The following is an 18,246-nucleotide window of genomic DNA, read 5'->3' as shown; positions in this document are numbered from 1 at the left end:
GGGCCATATGCCCACCTCTGAACCAGTCACAGTGGGAAACGGGCTATGCCGAGTAGCTTCAGCCAATCAGGGGCCACCTCTGTAAATAGGTCAATTCCACATCTACCAAAGAGAAAGGGGAGGGCAGAAGTGATGCTGGGGAGGCACCACCAATGACCAGGAGTCTGCACTCCACTCACCCATATGCTTACTGACGTTGACACTAGTAGGCGGAGACTTTGGAAAAAGGCGTTTATTGGTGTGGCGGTCTCAACACTCCCCATGAATCGGAACACACGGCCCCCAGGGCCCCCCCGCCCCCCTCCCTGGCACCCTCCCCCTCCCCTCCCTGTCCCCTGGACCCTGGGAATGGAAGACAATGTGGGATGGGGCCCCCATCTGAGGTACAGTCACTGCCCCTTGCCCCCCCTGCCCCTGCTCTGCCCTCTCTCGTCCTCCCAAGCTCCTGCTGGGTGGTATAGTTTGGGGTGGGTGTTTATAAGAGGGTCTCCCGGGAGCTGGAGTTGGTAACATCTCGGTCTGGGCTGGGGACGTCTGTGTGATGCCCCTCTCTTCCCCCACGTTGTGGGATGTGGTGTGCCAGCGTGGGGTATGCCTACAATCCAAGCTGAAGTTACAGCCTCGGAGTGCCTTTTTGACATAATTGCTCATCCTCGGGGGAACCACAGCTGGTCACCGGCTACAGGACAGCTGGAGCCAGGGGGCTATTGCTGGTCACAGTCGCTGGTGTGTGTGTGTGTGTCTGAGTGTGTGTGAGGGTGGTCAGGTCAGCCTTTGGGAGGGTCAGTTGGTGGAGAGGCCAGGCAGTGGTGGACGAGCAAGCTCACACCTGTGGGCCGACCGTAGGGGCGCTGCAGGCGGCCGAAGGGAGTGGGGGAGGGCTAGGGCAAAGCACTGAGACAGGCAGGTGACAGCAGGCACCGGCCTGACAGTTGGATGGAAGCACCGATCGGCCCAGGAGAGGGCCAGAAAGTCCAGGGCGGGGAGGGACAGGGAAAGCGGGAAGGTCTCAGGCCGCTGAGCCGGTGATGGGGCCTCTGGCTCCAGGCAGGTGGTTGGTTGACAGCAGGGAGGCCCAGAGCCAAAGTGGAGATCCCGCACCTGCTCGCAGAGGTTGAGTGACAGCTTGCCAGGCAAGTCTGATGCCCCTCCCACTTCCAACCTGCCCGGGAGACAGCCTTTCAGCAGGGAGGGGAGGGGGCGGGGTACGTGCATATACTGGGAAAGCGGGAGCCTGGAAAACCTCCCCTCACAGCTTCCAGCACGAAGACCCCATACCTACCTCCAGCCAGAGGTGAGAGACAGCGGGGATGGGGGCAGTGGATGTCGGGGAGAGGGGGTGCCCAGGAGGGAAGAGTGCTGAGCCCCCTTCCCCACCCACCCACCCCTCATCCATACACACACACACACATGCACACACACACGCTCACACCTACCACACACGCGCGATCCAGTTGACAGCCTGAGCTAAGAGAGGGGTGTGGGGGTGGCCAGGGGTGGGTCAATTGGAAAGGTGAACGGTGGCGAGAATGGCTGTAGAAAGATGCATAATTTTGCGTTATCCCTCACAGTGATGGGTTCTCTATAGATCTTCCCTCCTCCTCTTCCTTTTCCTCTTCTTCCTCAGCGGCCGAGAGCTCCTCCGCCCCTCGAGACCCACGGCGCTTGCTCCCCCTGCTCCTCTCGCTCTCGGCCTCAGCCCCCCCTCGCAGGGGGACACCAGCGGCACTGAGTTCTTCCTACATCCTCCACCACAGCCAGCCCAGGGCGGAGAGGAGGGTTAGGGGCCCTGGGGGCCTCGGGGCCGAGTTTTCCAGGGATCCTGGGCCTGGGGAAAGAGAGAGGGGTCAAGGGAGGAGGCCTGGAGTGGGAAGACCCCATGCGTGTGTCTCCTGGGTGTCTTGCTTCTGAGGGTCTTGTCTGAGGCCGCCTCCTAAGGGCCTTTCTGGGTTTTCACTCAGGGACCCTGCCCACACCACACTCTTAATCTAATCATCTGGCTCATCTCTGTCCCCGCACCTGCTCCCCCAGCCCACCCCGCTGCAAAGCTCTTTGGTAGATCTTGGCAGGGCTGGATTCTTTTGACCATTCAGGTCTCATTTCAAAGGTTGCTTCCTCCAGGAAGTCTTCTCTGATGCGTATGTCTACTGCTACCATCCCCAATTCTATTGTTTATTTTCTTGATAGTCCTTATCAATATGCAAAATTGTTTTTTGCTTATGTATTTGTTGACTTTTCATTTTATTTGTGTACTTTATTGCTTTACTACTACTGCTACTAGCTGTACCAGTCCCTAGACAAAAGTGAAAGTGTTAGTCGCTCAGTTGTGTCCGACTCTTTGCTATCCCATGGACTGCAGCCCTCCAGGCTCCTCTGTACATGGGATTTCCTAGCCAAGAACACTGGAGTGGGTAGCCATTCCCTTCTCCAGGGGAATCTTCCCAACCCAGGGATCGAACCCAGGTCTCCTGCATTGCAGGCATATTCTTTATCGTCTGAGCCACCAGACCTTGCCTCTTTTGTGCCTTGCAGTGTCCCCAGCATCCAATTCCCTCCCTTAGTGGGTTCTCAATGAACACCGGTCTTGGGCTCTTTCCTAAGCTCGGGGTCAGTCGAGGGGCGGTTCTGCATCTCTACCTCCCTGGCCACGCCCATTCAGGTCGGCCCCGCCCAAGCCCCGGCCCCGCCCCTTCCGCTCCTCCGGGGACGCACGCAGGAGCCGCATGGAGGCGCTGGATGTTCCCAGCCGGTTGGCTGCGCGGCACGTGTAGTTGCCGTAATGCCGGGCGCTCACGTTGGCGAAGAGAAGCATTGAGCGGGTGCGCTCCGTCTGTACCTTCAGGCCCTCGGCCGTGCCACTGCTCAGCCTGCCGGGGATCCGGGTCAGGGACCAGACCGCAGGACCCTGGGCCGGGACCCCCTCCGGACAAAAAGCCCAGCCCCCTGACTATTAGACTCCCCGATTCCCTGTAGATCCTACATTCTGTCCCCCATCCCAGCGACCCTGAGCCTCTGGTTCTAACTGCCTGTGGAACCCGGGCCACTCCCACCGACGCCCCTCTCCAGACACCCAGACCCTCACCTCCAACCTCTAGGGATTCCCAGGCCCTGCTAAACCTCAGATCCAGTGGTCCCCTAACCCTAAAGCTGGTGGGGTACCCTAAAACCCTGATGCTGACAAGTCTCAGCATCACCCCCACCCCAGACCTTCTTCCTGAATAGTAGGAGGAGGCCAGGTTCCATCATTCATTATCCCAGGACCTAAATTTCCAGTAAGCCACTGCAGTTGCCCTGGGGCCCAGAGGACCCCAACACCTAGAACCCGGACACCACCCCCACCACCCCCTAGTTCCCAGGACCCAGAACTCTGCTCCCTCTGCGCCCTCCCCGAGTCCCAAAGGACCGAGGACCGCCCCCCCCCACCACCACCACGGCCCGCCCCGGTGCCATCCTCACAGTCTGTCATCCTTGTACCACTGGAAATCCGCGGGAGGCACCGCCATGGCTTCGCAGCGGAGGAGGGCGGCCCGGCCCACGGCCGTGCGGGCGCTGGTCACGTCGGTGATGGTTGGAGGATCTGGCGAGGGACAGGGTCAGCGAATTTTCCCTGCTCGTGCGGACGAAAGGGTCTCACCCCCCAGCCCCTCCTTCCTCCTTCCTGGGAGTTCTCGAGCCCCCTCCTCTTGGACCCCTTCCTCCCGCAGACCCTCCCCCTTCCTCCTGTCGCAGGGACCCAGGGCCCGCCCCACTTTTGTGCCCTGTGCCGGCGGGGTGGAGGGGGAGCAGGGGGTGGGGGGGCGGCTCACAGTTGACTGTGACCAGCACGCGGCGGCTATCCGGTGCAGAGTTAACCCCGTTGTGAGTCACGCACTCGTATTCCCCAGCCTGGCCCCGCTGGATGTCGGAAATCTCCAGGATCTCGCCTTCGGAGGTGAAGCCGTCTGTGGGGGGAGGGGAGGGGAGGGGGCGGGGCCGGACACAAACACTTAACACGGGACAACACGGGCACAACACGGACAAACATCAGCGGGGCGGACAGGCGCAGGGCCTGGAGTGCCGGGGTCAGTGCGGGGTGGGGGTTGCTGCGGTGGGACAGGGACTGAGGAGCTGGGACTTAGTAACTAGAACCCAGTGGGGAGGGTGCCAGGAGCTCCTGGGGCTCAGAAAGATCCAGAAAACAGCCCTGGCGAGGGAGGATCCAGGATTCTGGGGTCTAGCCCTTGGGGCCCAGGGAATCAGGAGCTGGTGACTGGAATCAGCAATCCAGGTATTGGGTGTCTTAGAACAGCGCGCCTGCTCAGAAGACCCTTTGGGACTCACAGCATTCGGGGATCCAGGAACTCAAGACCAGAACTGTGGGGCTCAGATGAAGTGGCAGGGGAGGATCCAGGGATCCAAGACCTAGTTATTGCGTTCTGGGGCCCCAAGAAATCTAGGGGCTGGCATATTTGGTCTCCCAAGACCCAGTGAGTGAGGATCTAGGGGTCTGGGAAATGGTGGTGGAAATCCAAGTAAAGGGGACAGTGTGCAATGTGTAGGATCTGGACTTTCCCATTCAGATCGCTCTGTTTGGGGGCCGCCATGCTTCTCAGCTCTACCTTGGGATCACTTGAAGGGCTTGTTAGGACAGATTGTGGTGGTGATAGGGGGAGGGGTGGTTCTGACTCATGCCTTTCTGGCAAGTCTCCAGGTGATGCTCCTGCTGTGAGTCTGGGGACCATACTAAGAGAACCGCTGGCCTGAGGCATCCGGCAGAGATTCAGTAATGTGAACAGGAGACAGGAGTAATGTGGGCAGGGGCTGTGGCGCTAACCTGACTCCGGTCATCTAGTGGATGGGAGTCTGAGTCCAGGAGAATCCTGTGAGCTGGTAGGGAAGAGACTGGGGCTGCTGGAGTCGGGGATGAGGGGCAAGCTGGGATCTAGCAGGTGGGTGGAGGAAACAGCCCCAGCCTGGGAGGGCACGTGGGTAGGCCCTAAGGCTCTGGGGTCCGTTGGAGAAATAACAGGACCAAGTAGGAGGGGTAAATCCGGTCATGACAAAGCTTCTGGGGGGATCAAAGGAGGTGGGAGTGGGAGGTTCTGGGTATCTAGCTAGGAACATGAGGAGCTTTGGGCCCAGCCTGTGGAGTGGGGGAAAGGACTTTCAGCCAGGGGTGGGGTCCTCACCTCGGAGCTGCCTCCAGGTGACCGTGGGCTCCGGCCGCCCCACAGCCAGGCAAAGCAGGTTCACGTTGCTCCCCTCATTCACTGTCACGGGCGAAGAGATATTCACGATGCGGGCAGGGACTGCAGACCGGAGGGAAGGTCAGTGAGAGGCCCTGTGGGTTCCCAGGACCCAGGATCTAGGCCTGGTCCCTCCTCCCTCAGACCAGGAGTCCAGACCCCTGGCCCCTCCTCCCTCAGACCCAGGGGTTCAGCTGATATTCCTGACTCTCTGTAAGAATTCCTCTGTTTCCTCTCCCCTCTGGATCTGGCCCCTTCTCCAGTCGCTGGTCTTGTGTCTTCCTCACTTTCTCAGTCTCTCTCCACCTTCCTTCTCACGTGGTTTCTATCTTCTATCTTTGGGTCTGAATTCCTCCCTTCCCATCTCTATTTGTATTGGTTAGTACTATTATTCTCAGCTAATTTGTTTAGCTAATGCTTGTATGGTGCCTACTGAGTGTAAGCTTACCCTGTTTTAAGTATTTCACAAAAATGAACCCATGAAACCCTCACTACTCCCCTCTGGGTGCATGCATTCTTGCTCAGTCGCTTCAGTCCTGTCTGACTCTTTGTGACCCCGTGGACTGTAGCCTGCCAGGCTCCTCTGCCCATGGAATTGTCCAGGCAAGAATGCTGGAGTAGGTTGCCATGCCCTCCTCCAGGGGATCTTCCTGATCCAGGGATCGAACTCGACTCCTTCATCGCAGGCGAATTCTTTACCAACTGAGCCACCAGGGAAGCGAGATGTTGCTCTGTTCATCAATTCTAACACATGGGGGCGTTCCCCGCCTCGACCCCGCCCCCTATGAACATTTCTCCAATCAGGGTGGCCTTATGAAGGACTCCAGTGTTTAACGGGCAGGTTACCCTCCCACCCCGTTTCTAGCAAGCAGAATAAAGTAAAGGTGTCCCTTCCAGCGGATGACGTCTTGAATTTGATATATGACAGCGTCATCTCGGTTTTGCAGATGAGGAGTCTGAACGTCCGTCTCGCTTTGGGTGCCTCAGCCCTGGGTGGCAGCCGCAAGGTTGGAACCGGAGGATTTGGCTCCCAGGTCAGGGCTTGTCAAGAGCAGGGCTGAGCCGTCCCTGGCTTCCTGTCTCTCCACGTGCTCGCTGCCTTCCAGACCACCTCTGATGCCATGGGTCTCTCCAGCCTCCCGTCCCCCGCCATGGGTCTCTCCACCCCCACCTCTCCCGCTCTGAGCATCCAGCCTCCGCACGTGCTGTTCTTTTTCCTGAAGGTCTCAGCTCAGACGTGATGTCTGGGAAACTGCCTCTCCTCGGAAAGACACCTCCAGAAGGGCAGGGCCAGCCTACCTGGCTCCTCTCTGTCCCTGGCCTGTGGAGCAGTGCCTGCACGCAGCAGGTGCTCAAGAAACAGGGCTGAGCCAACGAACGCGGGGTTTTCCTTCAAGTGCCCCCTGGCCCGCGTATCTCTCCTGCCCTGGAGGTTGTCTCTGACTTTCTCTCCCTCTGCCTGGCTGGAATCCGTGAGGGCAGGGAGTGTGTCTGTCTTCCCTGGATGTCCCTGGGATTGACGAGGACACGAGTGTCCCCTCTCCCCAGCGCCCATCCCCGGCTCCCCCTCCCCGGCCAGGGCCCCGGCGGAAGGCTCACCATGGACGATGAGGTAGACCTGAGTGGTGTACGGCTGGTGGCGGGTCTGGAAGGAGCAGGTGTAGAGGCCCTCGTCGCCCAGCCCCACCTGGGTGATGAGGATGGAGAACTCCTCGGGAGTGTTGGTGAGCAGCCGCACCCTCGGGTCACTGGTCCAGCGGTCGTTGCCCGCATACAGGATGTTGGAGCGGTTCAGCCAGGCTACTCTGGTCACATGCTCATCAATGAAGCAGCTGGAGGGGAGGACGAGGGGAGGGCAGTTCTTCTCTCCCCCATCCCCGCCTGGCCCTCCAGGGTCCCCCCTGTCAAGGGGGCTTGGAGGTGGAGAGAGGAAGGCTCGCTGCATCTCCAGTTCCCACAGCAGTCCTGGGAGGCAGCTGTGACTGCGCCCACTTTACAGGTGGGCAAACAGCCTCAGAGAGGGATAGTTGTGAGCCCAAGTGCACAATGGGATGACAGCTGATGTTTACTGAGTGACTGTTGTGTGTCAGAGACCCAAAAAGAGGGGGACAGACACCCCGGGGGAGAGGGACAGAGATACAGAATGACAAGGGACCCAGAGAGAGGGGGACAGACACTCAGAGAGAGCGACAGAGATGGGGGGACAGACCCACAGGAGGGCAGAGAGCTGGGGGAGGGTAACACCAGTTCTGATTAAACAGTCAGTGTGCTAAGCTCTCTAAGCTCAGCGTGTGTTGTTGTTGTTTAGTTCCTAAGTGGTGTCTGACTTTTTCGTGACTTTATGGACTGCAGCCTGCCAGGCTCTTCCATCCGTGGAATTTCCCAGGTAAGAATACTGGAGCAGGTTGCCATTCCCTTCTCCAGGGGATCTTCCAGACCCAGGGATTGAACCTGGGTCTCCTGAATTGGCAGGTGGTTTCTTTACCACTGAGCCACCAGGGAAGCCCCCGGGGTGTATGTACAGACTCATGCATCCTCCAACAACCCAGGTGGTGGTCACCGCTCCTCCACCCATTTGACAGATGGGCACACTGAGGCCCAGGGTGGAGCCGGGCCCAGAGTCTGGGCCCTGATGGCCTCTGTCCCGATGAGGGGGGAGGTATGGGTGGAGCCTGTGGGTCAGGACAGTTCCCCTCTAAGGAGGGCGAAGGGGCAGCACTTCTGCGTCCCCCTACCTGAGTGTGGCGTTGTCGCCTTCACACACCGTGTAGTTGTCAGCAGGAGAGCTGAACTCCAGACTCTGAGACAGCAGTCCTGCGGAAGGGAGGGTAGCTCAGCTGGGCAGGACCGTGCACATGTGTACACACACACACACACACACACACACCCTGGCAGACACACACTTCCCACACCCACTGGCACACACATTCATTGATGTTTCCAGAGACACTCACCACAGACACACGCAACGTACCTTCCCACATGCCCATGCTGACCCAGACAGGCTGGGACACACAAACTACACACCTCCCAAGGCACTGGGACAACACAATCACAGCACATAAACACATGTATATGCACACAGACACACGTACATCAAAGCTCAAGTATACACTCACAGATGCTGTGTACAGATGTGTGCACACACAGAGACACATGCACACTCATAAACACAGAAATGCACATGTGCAGGTAGAGACACACAAAGCTGTGCACACACACAGAGACATGTGTAAACACGGCACACACATACATGTTCAAGTGAACACACAGATTCAAAAGTACACACACACACATATCCACATACACAGAGGCACATACATATTCACAGACCCACAAGTACACACTCATGTACACAGATGTATGTACAGATGTAACAGACAGGTACACACATGTACACACATTAACTCAGAAATACACGGAAAGACAGGCTGCAGGCAGACACTCAACACCCACACATGTGCACACAGACACCCAGACACACAAACGCCAGCACACACACAAACACGGGTGTGTGCGAATATCCACGGACACACATCTATCACAGACACCCAGGACGCCCTCTGGCGTGGTGTAGCGATCCCCGTGTGCACACAGACTGCCCCGTGTGCCTGGGCCCAGCGGGGCACTCTGGCAGGCGCATGCCCACTCCTGCCTGCCCGCTCCAGTGCCCCGGCGCTTGGCAGAACCCCCACCCCCACCCATTCATCTCTCCGTGGACTGTGGCCAGAGGCTGGACCAGGGCCAGGGAGTGGGGGCTGGGCCCGCGGAGGCAGCGGATGGAGACAGCACCAGGCGGGGGAGAGGAAGAGGCCGGGTGACCTTGGACGCCAGGGGAGGCTCTGCCCAGCTCAGGGCTGCCCCGGCACCTGCCCCGGAATGAGGAACTGATTAATCTGATGAATTAATTGCCTGCACCACCCCGATGACTCCCGGAGGCCCTCTCCATCTGCAGCCCCTCTGGACGCAGCTGGGGCAGAGCCAGGGCGGTGGGCTTACCAGGCCCCAGGATTTGGGGCCTGGATCCCGCAGCCCTCACCCCCAGCTCACCTGCGCTGGAGCTGCTCTGGTCATTTGGTGAGCCCTGGAGAGAGGGAAGGGACTCGCCAGCCCTGAGCCTGGCAGAGAGGATGTGCCAGGACAGCCCTAGGAAGAGGAAGGGGCAGCCAGGGGAGAGACAGACACACACACACACACACAGTCACCAGGGCCCAGGAAAGAGTCAGCCCCAGGGACAGGAAAAAGTCCCACCCACGACAAGTGGGTCCGCTGAGGGACAGAGGCATACACACTTGGGCTGAGGCACACAGCCCGGGACACACCCCCGGGAGAAGGTCAGTTAGAAGAGACAGCTCTTTCCCGGAAGCACGCCAGTCGGCCAGCAGCCACAACACCCTGACCAGCCCCCCCAGACAGAACCAGATGCACACGGTTACACACATGTAGCCCAACACGCACAGGTGCCAAGTCTACACACAGTTACAGCCCTGCCCAAAGACTCTCTCTCTCTCTCACACTCACACACACACACACACACACACACACACACACACACAGGCTTCATCGGTCACAGTGACCTCCCAGCTGGAGGGCTATGCTCATCCCCACCCCCGACCCCAGACAGTAGTGCATGAAGCTACAGCCTGAAACAGCGACACACGGACGGAGGCTTTCAAATACAAAGCAACTGCCCTGGGCCAAGAGTTGGGCACATGCAGCCATGCTGTCACCTACAATCAGATCACACACAGCCATGCACACACACACACGCATATGCACACCCCATAGATCTGTCACACTCCTGGGCACACACATCCCAGACCAAGCTTGTGCCATTTCAGCACCGTTGACATCGGGGGCCGGATGATTCTTCATCATGGGGCCGTCCTATGCAGTGTAGAATGTTTGAGAGCATCCCGGCTTTGACCCCCCGGGATGCCAGGAGCTCCCTCACCCTAACCAAAAATGCCGGCGTCGTTAGATGCCTCCTGGGAGCCAAAATCACCCTGCCCTCCCCGCCCGCCACTTCCCCAGCCCTCCGATAGCAACTGTCCCAGGTTCAAGGAGGCCTGCCCCAGGCCGGGGGATTGAAGAAGGAGCTGTCCAAGGTGCCCCCAAAGCCTCAGGGTAGAACCAAGGGCTCCTGAGCTCAGCCTCGGGCCCTGGGGTAGGGTGCGGACCTCACAGGAGAGGGCAGGATCTTAATCACATGTCCCAGGAGACAGAGAAACAGACAGACACACACACACTGTTTGCCAGAGGGATCTTTCCAACACTCAGAGGGCCTCCAGGACAAAGTCCCCACCCCTCAGCCTGGCATCCAGGGCCCTGACATCTCTGTCTCCTGCCTCCCCTCCCCTAGTGCGACCCAAGTCTGCATTCCCCATTTTTCTTCCCCCTCTCTCCCTCCCACTATTCCCCATCAAAACGCTTCTCCTTCTCCAGGCACCTGGTATATGGGGCCTCTCGGAGGAGAGACGGCCCATCCGAGCCCACACAGCCTCTCGCTCTTTTCCCAGGGCTCCGTGTATCAGAGGCGTCTGCCTCCCCCACCTGCTCCTCCAGGGCAAGGCCCGGCTCAGACCATCTGCGTCCCCAGCACGCCCAGCTGGGCCCTGGCTGAGGGCGGTCTCAGGAGATGAGTGATGAAGTTATCTCAAGTGGGTCTTGTATGCCTGGTCTGTGTGTCTATAAATTTGGATGTCTGCCTGTCTGGCTCTTGCAGTTCCCAGACTCCAGGCTCAGGAGGACCCTGTGTGCTGTGTGACCTTGAGTAAGTCCCTTCCCCTCTCTGCGTGTCAGTAAATGGAGGAGAGGGTCAGGTGAGCCATCCCACCACCCTGTCTGTCGCTGGGCCCGGCCCCACCATCTGTCTGAGTCCCATTCACTGTCCCTCCCTCTTAGTCTCAATCACTTGGACTGTCTCGCTCTGCTTTCCTCACCGGATGGGAGCCTCTCAGGGTGGGGCCCGGGCTCCTCACCAGCAGCATCACCCTACGCACAGTCTGACCCATAGGCGGCCTCAAGACATGTTTAATAGCTAAATAAATAAGCCAGTGCACATGAGGTCCCCTCTGTAGGAATTCTGCTTGGAAAACACTGAATCCCTACTCTTTCTAGTCCTCTTTTGTTTTCCCACAATGCCTGCACTACCTCCCTTAGAGCTCAGATCACACTGTGGTGACTGTCTGTGTCTCTCTCCCCTATCAGACTATAAGTTTCTTGAGGGCAGAGCCTGAGTCTGACTCAGGTTTGTGTCCCCAGGATCTCCCAGCACCAGGCCTGGCCTGGAAGGCCTTGGGAAAAATTTGTTGAATGAGGGAATGTAAATGGATGCCTGCAACATGCTGTGCCAACTCTTGAACTCTTATGCATTCTTCAAAACCCCAGCTCAAATGCCCCCTCCTCCAGAAGTACATCCCTGACTATACAAGGTGGACAGTTCCCACTGTCTCTATTGAGTACCCTCTGATTCAGCTGTTACAGCATCCAGGTGTTTTCCCTTCCTGACCAGGAGTTCTCCGAAGGCCTCCCCCAAATTGGACTTAGAGAACTGTTGGTAGGGGGGCTGGATATCTCTAGAGATTGGATACGAAAGCCCTGAGGAGCCTGGGCTGATAGACCAAATGTCTGTCCCATCATTTCCTGACTGGATGACCCCCGGCCAGTCTGAGCCTCAGTTTCCTCAACTGTAGAAAGGAGAAAAATGGTATTTCTTCCCTCAGCAGGCTTTTTGTCAGGGATTCCATGAGAACATGCAAGCAAAATGTTTAACTCAGCGCTTAGCAGGCAGAAATGCTTGCTGCTCTTAACAGCACCTTCTTTTTAAAGAAACATCTACTGCTATCCCAGGTTCGGTGTCGGTCCCCTGGGGGTGGGGGAAGGGCAGGGCGGTTCTGGGTTGTAGGTTGCTCTATGCCCAGCACCCACCCCTGAGTCCAGGACTCAGCATCTGTTCTGCTACTACTAAGCAAGCATAACCAGCCTGCTAAATGAATGGACTGGGGAGCCTGGCTGCCTAGGTTCAAATCCCAGCTGCACCACCTAGCTGCACAAGTTACTTCCTATACCAGGGACTCAGTTTTCCCACCTCTAAATGGGGCCCATCAGGGGACCATCATCATGCCTCACTCGCTGGCTTGAGGGAGAGAGGATGAAAGGTCACCCAAGCAGGTTTCTGCTAGTTAAGCACCTGCAAACAGCTCTACTTGTGTTGGCTGGTGGGATGGTTATGGGGCAGGGAGCAGCCTGGCGGTGGATCCAATTGTGATGGGAGGGACCATGTGGGTCTCTGCCATTCCAGACAGGTGACTCTCATGTGCTGTGCTGTGCTGTGCTAGGTCGCTTCAGTCCTGTCCAACTCTTTGCAACCCTAGGGACTGTAGCCCGCCAGGCTCCTCTGTCCATGGGATTCTCCAGGCAAGAATACTGCAGTGGATAGCCATGCCTTCCTCCAGGGAATCTTCCTGAACCAGGGATTGAACCAGTGTTTCTTAAGTCTCCTGCATTGGCAGGTGGGTTCTTTACCCACTGAGCCACCTGGGAAGCCCAAGAAAAGGCTAGTCTAACTGCCACTGAAGAGCCCCCAGACCCCTCTCCCTCTTGGCTGACCTCCCAAATCTTCCTTATCACTGATGTCCAGTGTCTTTAGGCTGAGCCTAGAGCCCTGGAACTTTCCATGTGCTGGCCGTTTCTTTCCACTGGTCCCTTGTGGCTCAGCTGGTAAAGAATCCGCCTGCAATGCAGGAGACCTGGGTTCGAACCCTGGGTTGGGAAGATTCCCTAGAGAACAGAAAGGCTATCCACTCCAGTATTCTGGCCTGGAGAATTCCATGGACTATATAGTCCATGGGGTCACAAAGAATCGGACACAACTGAGCGACTTTCACTTTCACTTTCCCACTGCAGGGCCTTTGCTTCTGCTGTTCCCAAGGAATCTTTCCAAGGCTGACTCCTCCCCTCCTTTCAGTCTGAACTCCACTCAGCGGCTCAGATGTTACCTGAGCTCCCAAGGCCAACTCGTCTGCCTGCCGAGTCATGCTCATTTCCTCTGTGCTCATCACTCTCTAAAATCACCTGTTTACTTTGTAGGTTTGGTTTTAGTTGGTGGATCTCTCTCCATCCCACTAGGATGTACGCTCCAGGAGGTCAGGGACTCCACTGCTGTGTTTATAGATCCCCAGTGTTTAGAACAGTGTCTGTGTACCTAGTAAATATGTGTTAAATGAGCTAACAAGGCAGCGCCCACAGTCTAGACAAACTGGGTGCTTGGGGGACCCCCTAGAGAAGGGTCCGCAGCCTGTGTTCACCCTTCCCCTGCTTCATTTAATACGGCAAAGGAACCACCCCCAAATCACCAGCTGCAGCTACTTTTCTAAGTGGATGTGTGGATGTGCGTGTATGTTGGCATAAAGAATTTAGAGGGGGAAAAAAGTAAAGACAGAGCAATATCTACAGATGCCAGGGAGGTAGAGTTGAGTGGAAAAAAGCCAGTTGCAGAGAAATGGCTTTACTTTGTTTCTATCTTGGGAGGAACATCAACAAACTAACCAATCCTTTACAGACGCTGAACTCTGCCTGTCTGACCGTGCAAGTGAGAGGCTACTGGGGAGGCTGAGGACCCTGGCTCTCTCTTGAGACTGGAACATGGCGGGGTGGGGACGTGGCGGGGTTTGCTTTTATGCATTCTTGTAGTGGATGGCTCACTGGTATGCTCTCCTCCTGTAATCTGGAAACCATCAAATGAATAAAAGAGAGGAGGAGATGCAATCTGGCGTGACTTCCACCGGCTTTTTCTCAGCCTCAGCCGTCAAGCAGTGGTGGGTAGGTGGGGCTGTCTTTCCAACCCTCTAATCCTGTCTCAGCTCACCTGCCAGCCACTCTGCCCTCTGTCCCTCTGGTCGAAGTCCCTGGTAGGGAACAAATGGCCCAGAGGTGGGAATGGACTTGACCTAGGTCACAGACCATCTCCTGGTTCCACTGAGCTCCCAGCCCTGCACGTGTGAACAACAGTTATTTCTAGGGTTCTGAAGAGTCAAAGTAGAAGGCAAATGGAAAGTGATCTTGAGAGTAAAGGAAAAGAGAGAGGAAAATGGAGAGGTGAAGGGAGAAGGTCAGAGACATTTCAAAGGACAAGGAGGAGAATGAGTGACCCGGGATGGGACATGAGTTCCCAGAAGTGGATGAGGATCAAGGCACCATGTGAGGGGCTGGAAAGAGACAGAGAGAGACACACAGGGTGTGATGGGGACAAGCAGTTCCAGAGGCTGATCGGGCCAGGTGTGGAATTGTGCTGAACCCAGCAGCGATGGAGAGCCAGAGACCCAGCCACGGAGACCAACAGGATGTCACCCCAAGCCAGGAAGCCTCCAGAAATGGCGTGAGACGTGAGAGAGACCGAGAGAGACAAGCGACAGAGACAGAGAGACACAGACAGGCAGGCAGAAAGTCAGACAGGGATTCAGACGGACCAGGTGGGAGGGGCACCCAGACGCTTTGCACCAGGGAGGGGGTGATCCCCGCCACCCGCCCCGCCCCGCCCCAGCCGCCAGCATCCCGTGTGACTCCGGCTGTCTGCAGGTGCGGCTCCGGGTCGGACGGGGTGACGGGTGTTTATGTGGCTGTGCCTGACGGGCGTTGTGTGGGTGGGAGCCGGAGAGCCGCTGTCTCGCAGCTGTCTCGCGGAGACTGTCGGAGGTTCTAGGATGTTCCCGACTGTGTGTCCCTGCCTCTGTGATTCTGGGGCAGGGCAGGGCCTGAGGGTGATTCTCCAGAAGCACTAAATGAACCCCGGGCCCTTCCTCCAGCCTCCTAGCTCTCCCCTCCCCTCCTTAGGGGGTCATCTCTTGGACCACCCCCAGGTCGCCTGCCTGCTGGGAGATACAAGGTCCAGCTATACATCTTCTAAACAGAGACTGCCAAGTTCACCACCCCCCAGCCTCTCCCCTACCATTCTTCCCTTCCAGCTCTACAAAAGACCAGCCCCCAGCCCGCCCCCGCTCCCCGCCCCCCGCCTCGCCTCAACTAGGAAGACTGATACTAATCCTTGACCCCGGGTTAACCCTTCCCTTCCCGCGGTCCTCAGTCACCCTCTGTCCTGCCCCAAACCCAAATATTCAGCCAGGGCTTTCCACATCTGGAGTCCCCAGCCCAGCACCCCAACTTCTTGGATCTCCAGCCCCATCTCCCCTTACACATAAATGTAACCCTCCAAATACTAACACTTTCTCCCAACCTAGACGACCCAGCTGGGGAATTTCTGTCCTTTCCCAGCTGAGACCAGCCCCACCCCCTTCTTTTGCCGCCCGGGACGGAGGTCTCTCGACACCCCGGCCCCCATCTCTTACTGACCCTGGGAACCTGGGACGACATCATCCCCTCAACCTTCCCCCTGAAACGCCGACCCTAGCCCGCAGGCCGGGACCCCCAGGGGACCCTCGCAGGCAGAGATGAAGACCCCCGACGGGGCATCTCTCTGCCTACCCCCCACCAACTCAGTTCAGAGATCCTGCCCGGGGACCCTTACTTAGCGTCAGATTTCCCCACCACGATCCCGAGCCGCAGACTCCCGCCCCCAGGCCGGGACCAGGTGTCCGCGACCCTCTCGCCGACCGGGAGAAGCAGACCTCCGCCCCTAGGCCCAGGCTCGGGCCCCAGGACGCGGACCCCTGCCCCCAGGCATGGAGCCAGACGTCTGAGGACCCCTCTCCCAGCCAGAGGATGCTGCCCCCGCCCCCCCGGCCCAGACCTCGGCGTCCGGGGGCCTCCTCCTCCCCGCCCGGGGATGCTCTATCCCCCGCCCCCAATCCCCGCCCGGGACCCTGAAGTCCCGGTCGAGCCCCCCGCCCCCGGCGCTGCGGTACCTCGGCTGATGACGGCCAGGCCGGCCAGGGCGGCGGCGGCGAGAAGCCGGAGCCGGGCCCCGGGCGCGGGGGGGGGCATCGCGGCAGCGGCGGCGCGAAGGGGGAGGGGAAAGGGGGGGCCGGTCCGGGGAGCGCGAGGCCTGGGGGGAGAGGGGGAAGGGGGAGGGGGACCCCGCCTGCGGCTGCACCGGCCCGGGGGGCGGCGGGGGCGGGGGGAGGGGGCTGGGGGGGCGCGACGAGGCGGCCGGAGCTGCTGCAGACCCGGGGAGGGGGCGGCGCTGACGGGCAGGAAGGCCGACCAATCAGGGCAGGCGGGGGGCCGGGGAGGCGGGGCCGAGGGGGGGCGCTTGTTGGAGGGAGAGGTCTTTGTTACTGCGGCCCGGCCCCTACCCCCTCCAGCCCCGGCCGTCCCCGCGGCTTCCCCGCCTCGGATCCCTAGGACCCCGGGCCGGGACACTCTCCCTGGAGGCTACCTTCCTCCTGCTTCAGGCCCCAGCCTCCTCCTCCCGCAGACCCAGAAATCCCGGCTCCCCAGAACCTGGAGACTGGTCCCCCGGTCCTCGCTGCCCCTAGACCCAGGAACCAGAGTCCCCAGTGCCCTCCAGCACCCAGACCCAGGAATTCTGGTCCCCAGCCTCCTTCTCCCATAGCCCCAGGAGTCCGGGCTCCCAGCACCCCCAGACCCTGGAGTCTGGTTCCCCAGTCCTCACTGTCCCCCATAGCCAGGAACCAGAGCCCCCCAAAGCCCTCTCCAACCCAGACCCAGAAATCCTGGCCCCAGCCCCAGGAGTGCCAGCACCCAACCCCTCCAGACCCAGGAGTCTGCTCCCCCAGTCTCCCTTCCCCTAGACCCAGGACCCAGAGTCCCCAGTGCCCTCCCCCACCCAGATCCAGGAATCCTGATCCCCAGCCCCCTTGTCTCCTAGCCCCTCAGCAGTCCGGGCTCCCAGGCCCCTCAGACCCTGGAATCTGGTCCCCTAGTCATCAGGGCCCCCAGGCCCAGGAATTGGACCCCCAGTCCCCGTCTTCTTGTGGGACAGAGTTCTGCTTCTCTGTCTACTTTCATGAATAACAGTGACTCTGGGGTGAAATCTCCTTTGGTTCCCCACCCTTCTCCCCATCCCTCATTCCCAGGATAACAAGGGAATGGGGAGAGACTGGGGGACCTGACCTTGGGAGGTGGTGATTCAGGGTTTAGGGATGAAAAAGCCTCACTGCTCATTTCTTCACTTCCTTGGCAGTATGACCTTGGACCAGTCCCTTCTCTTCCCAGAATCTCGGTGTCTTCCCTGTGAGATGGAATCATCTCTATATCTCAAGGTTACTGAGAAGAATGAGAGAGATCCTGGGAGGTGCCAGCTCTCCCTGGTGCCCCAACAGCCTGTAGTTAGTGCTTTCCTCCTGGTTCCACTGTGCATCCATTTACTAGGTGCAGCCCTCTGTCCTGTCCACCAGATGAGGTGTCCTGGTCCCTGTCCTCCCTACAGGCTCTGAGGCAAGAGAACCACCCCTGAGCCTACTGCCTGTCTGGGACACTTGGAGGCAGGAGTTACTGAAGTCACCCTCTAGGGGCCATTTTACCGCAAAAGCAGGAAAAGTGAAAGTGTAAATCGCTCAGTCGTGTCCAATCCCAGTTCTCCAGGCAAGAATACTGGAGTGGGTTGCCATTCTCTTCTCCCAGGAACCTTCCAGTCCTCTGTTCCTCCCTGATCCCCCCACATCCACTCTGTTTGCAGAAGCAGCTGGCTCGGCCTCCAAAATGGATCTCTGCTGTGTCCTCTTCTCCCCACTCTGCCCTGCTCTGAGCTGTCACCTCTCCCCTGGATGGCTGCTCTGATGGCAGCAGCCAATGCCCTGGTCTCCTGGCCTCCACCTCGGTCTCCACCCTCAGATCAACAAGCACAGAACACGCAAACCGCCTGATGCTACCACCTTGCCTCACTCGCTCACTCAGCTCCAACTGCTCTGCCATCCATTCTGCTGCTTGAACAAGCCCAACCATCTCCTACCAACCCCAGGGCCTTTGCACTTGCTGTTTCCTCTGCTGAAAGGCTCTTCTCATCAAATTGGCACAAGACTCTTTCTTATCATTCAGGTCTCACCCTTAAGAAGCCTTGGTTGATCCTGCTATCCAAAGTAACCCTTGCTCCCAATGCAAC

General features: G+C 58.5%; 1 protein-coding gene across 1 annotated transcript; it reads right to left on the bottom strand.

Annotated features, from left to right (window-relative positions):
- Positions 1 to 206: 206 nt before the first annotated feature.
- Positions 207 to 16,183, bottom strand: IGLON5 (IgLON family member 5). The gene is made up of 8 exons (XM_015100290.4): positions 16,088 to 16,183; positions 7,961 to 8,039; positions 6,825 to 7,057; positions 5,169 to 5,288; positions 3,807 to 3,941; positions 3,457 to 3,577; positions 2,713 to 2,867; positions 207 to 1,828 (listed from the first exon to the last, which is right to left on the bottom strand). The coding sequence occupies exons 1-8, from the start codon at positions 16,164 to 16,166 to the stop codon at positions 1,740 to 1,742; spliced, it is 1,011 nt and encodes a 336-aa protein (XP_014955776.3). The 5' UTR covers positions 16,167 to 16,183; the 3' UTR covers positions 207 to 1,739.
- Between the last annotated feature and the right edge of the window lie 2,063 nt (positions 16,184 to 18,246).

Source organism: Ovis aries, chromosome 14, assembly GCF_016772045.2.
Source record: "Ovis aries strain OAR_USU_Benz2616 breed Rambouillet chromosome 14, ARS-UI_Ramb_v3.0, whole genome shotgun sequence".
Taxonomy (NCBI): Eukaryota; Metazoa; Chordata; class Mammalia; order Artiodactyla; family Bovidae; genus Ovis; species Ovis aries.
This window is presented reverse-complemented; position numbering and strand designations above follow the sequence as displayed.

Excerpts from the sequence above, each read along its gene's own strand:
- IGLON5 (XM_015100290.4), bottom strand. The coding sequence starts at position 16,166 with ATGCCCCCCCCCGCGCCCGGGGCCCGGCTCCGGCTTCTCGCCGCCGCC. Across the intron at positions 8,040-16,087 it reads CCTGGCCGTCATCAGCCGAG|GACTGCTGTCTCAGAGTCTG; the intron begins GTACCGCAGCGC and ends TCCCTTCCGCAG. Across the intron at positions 3,578-3,806 it reads CGTGCTGGTCACAGTCAACT|ATCCTCCAACCATCACCGAC; the intron begins GTGAGCCGCCCC and ends GTCCCTCGCCAG.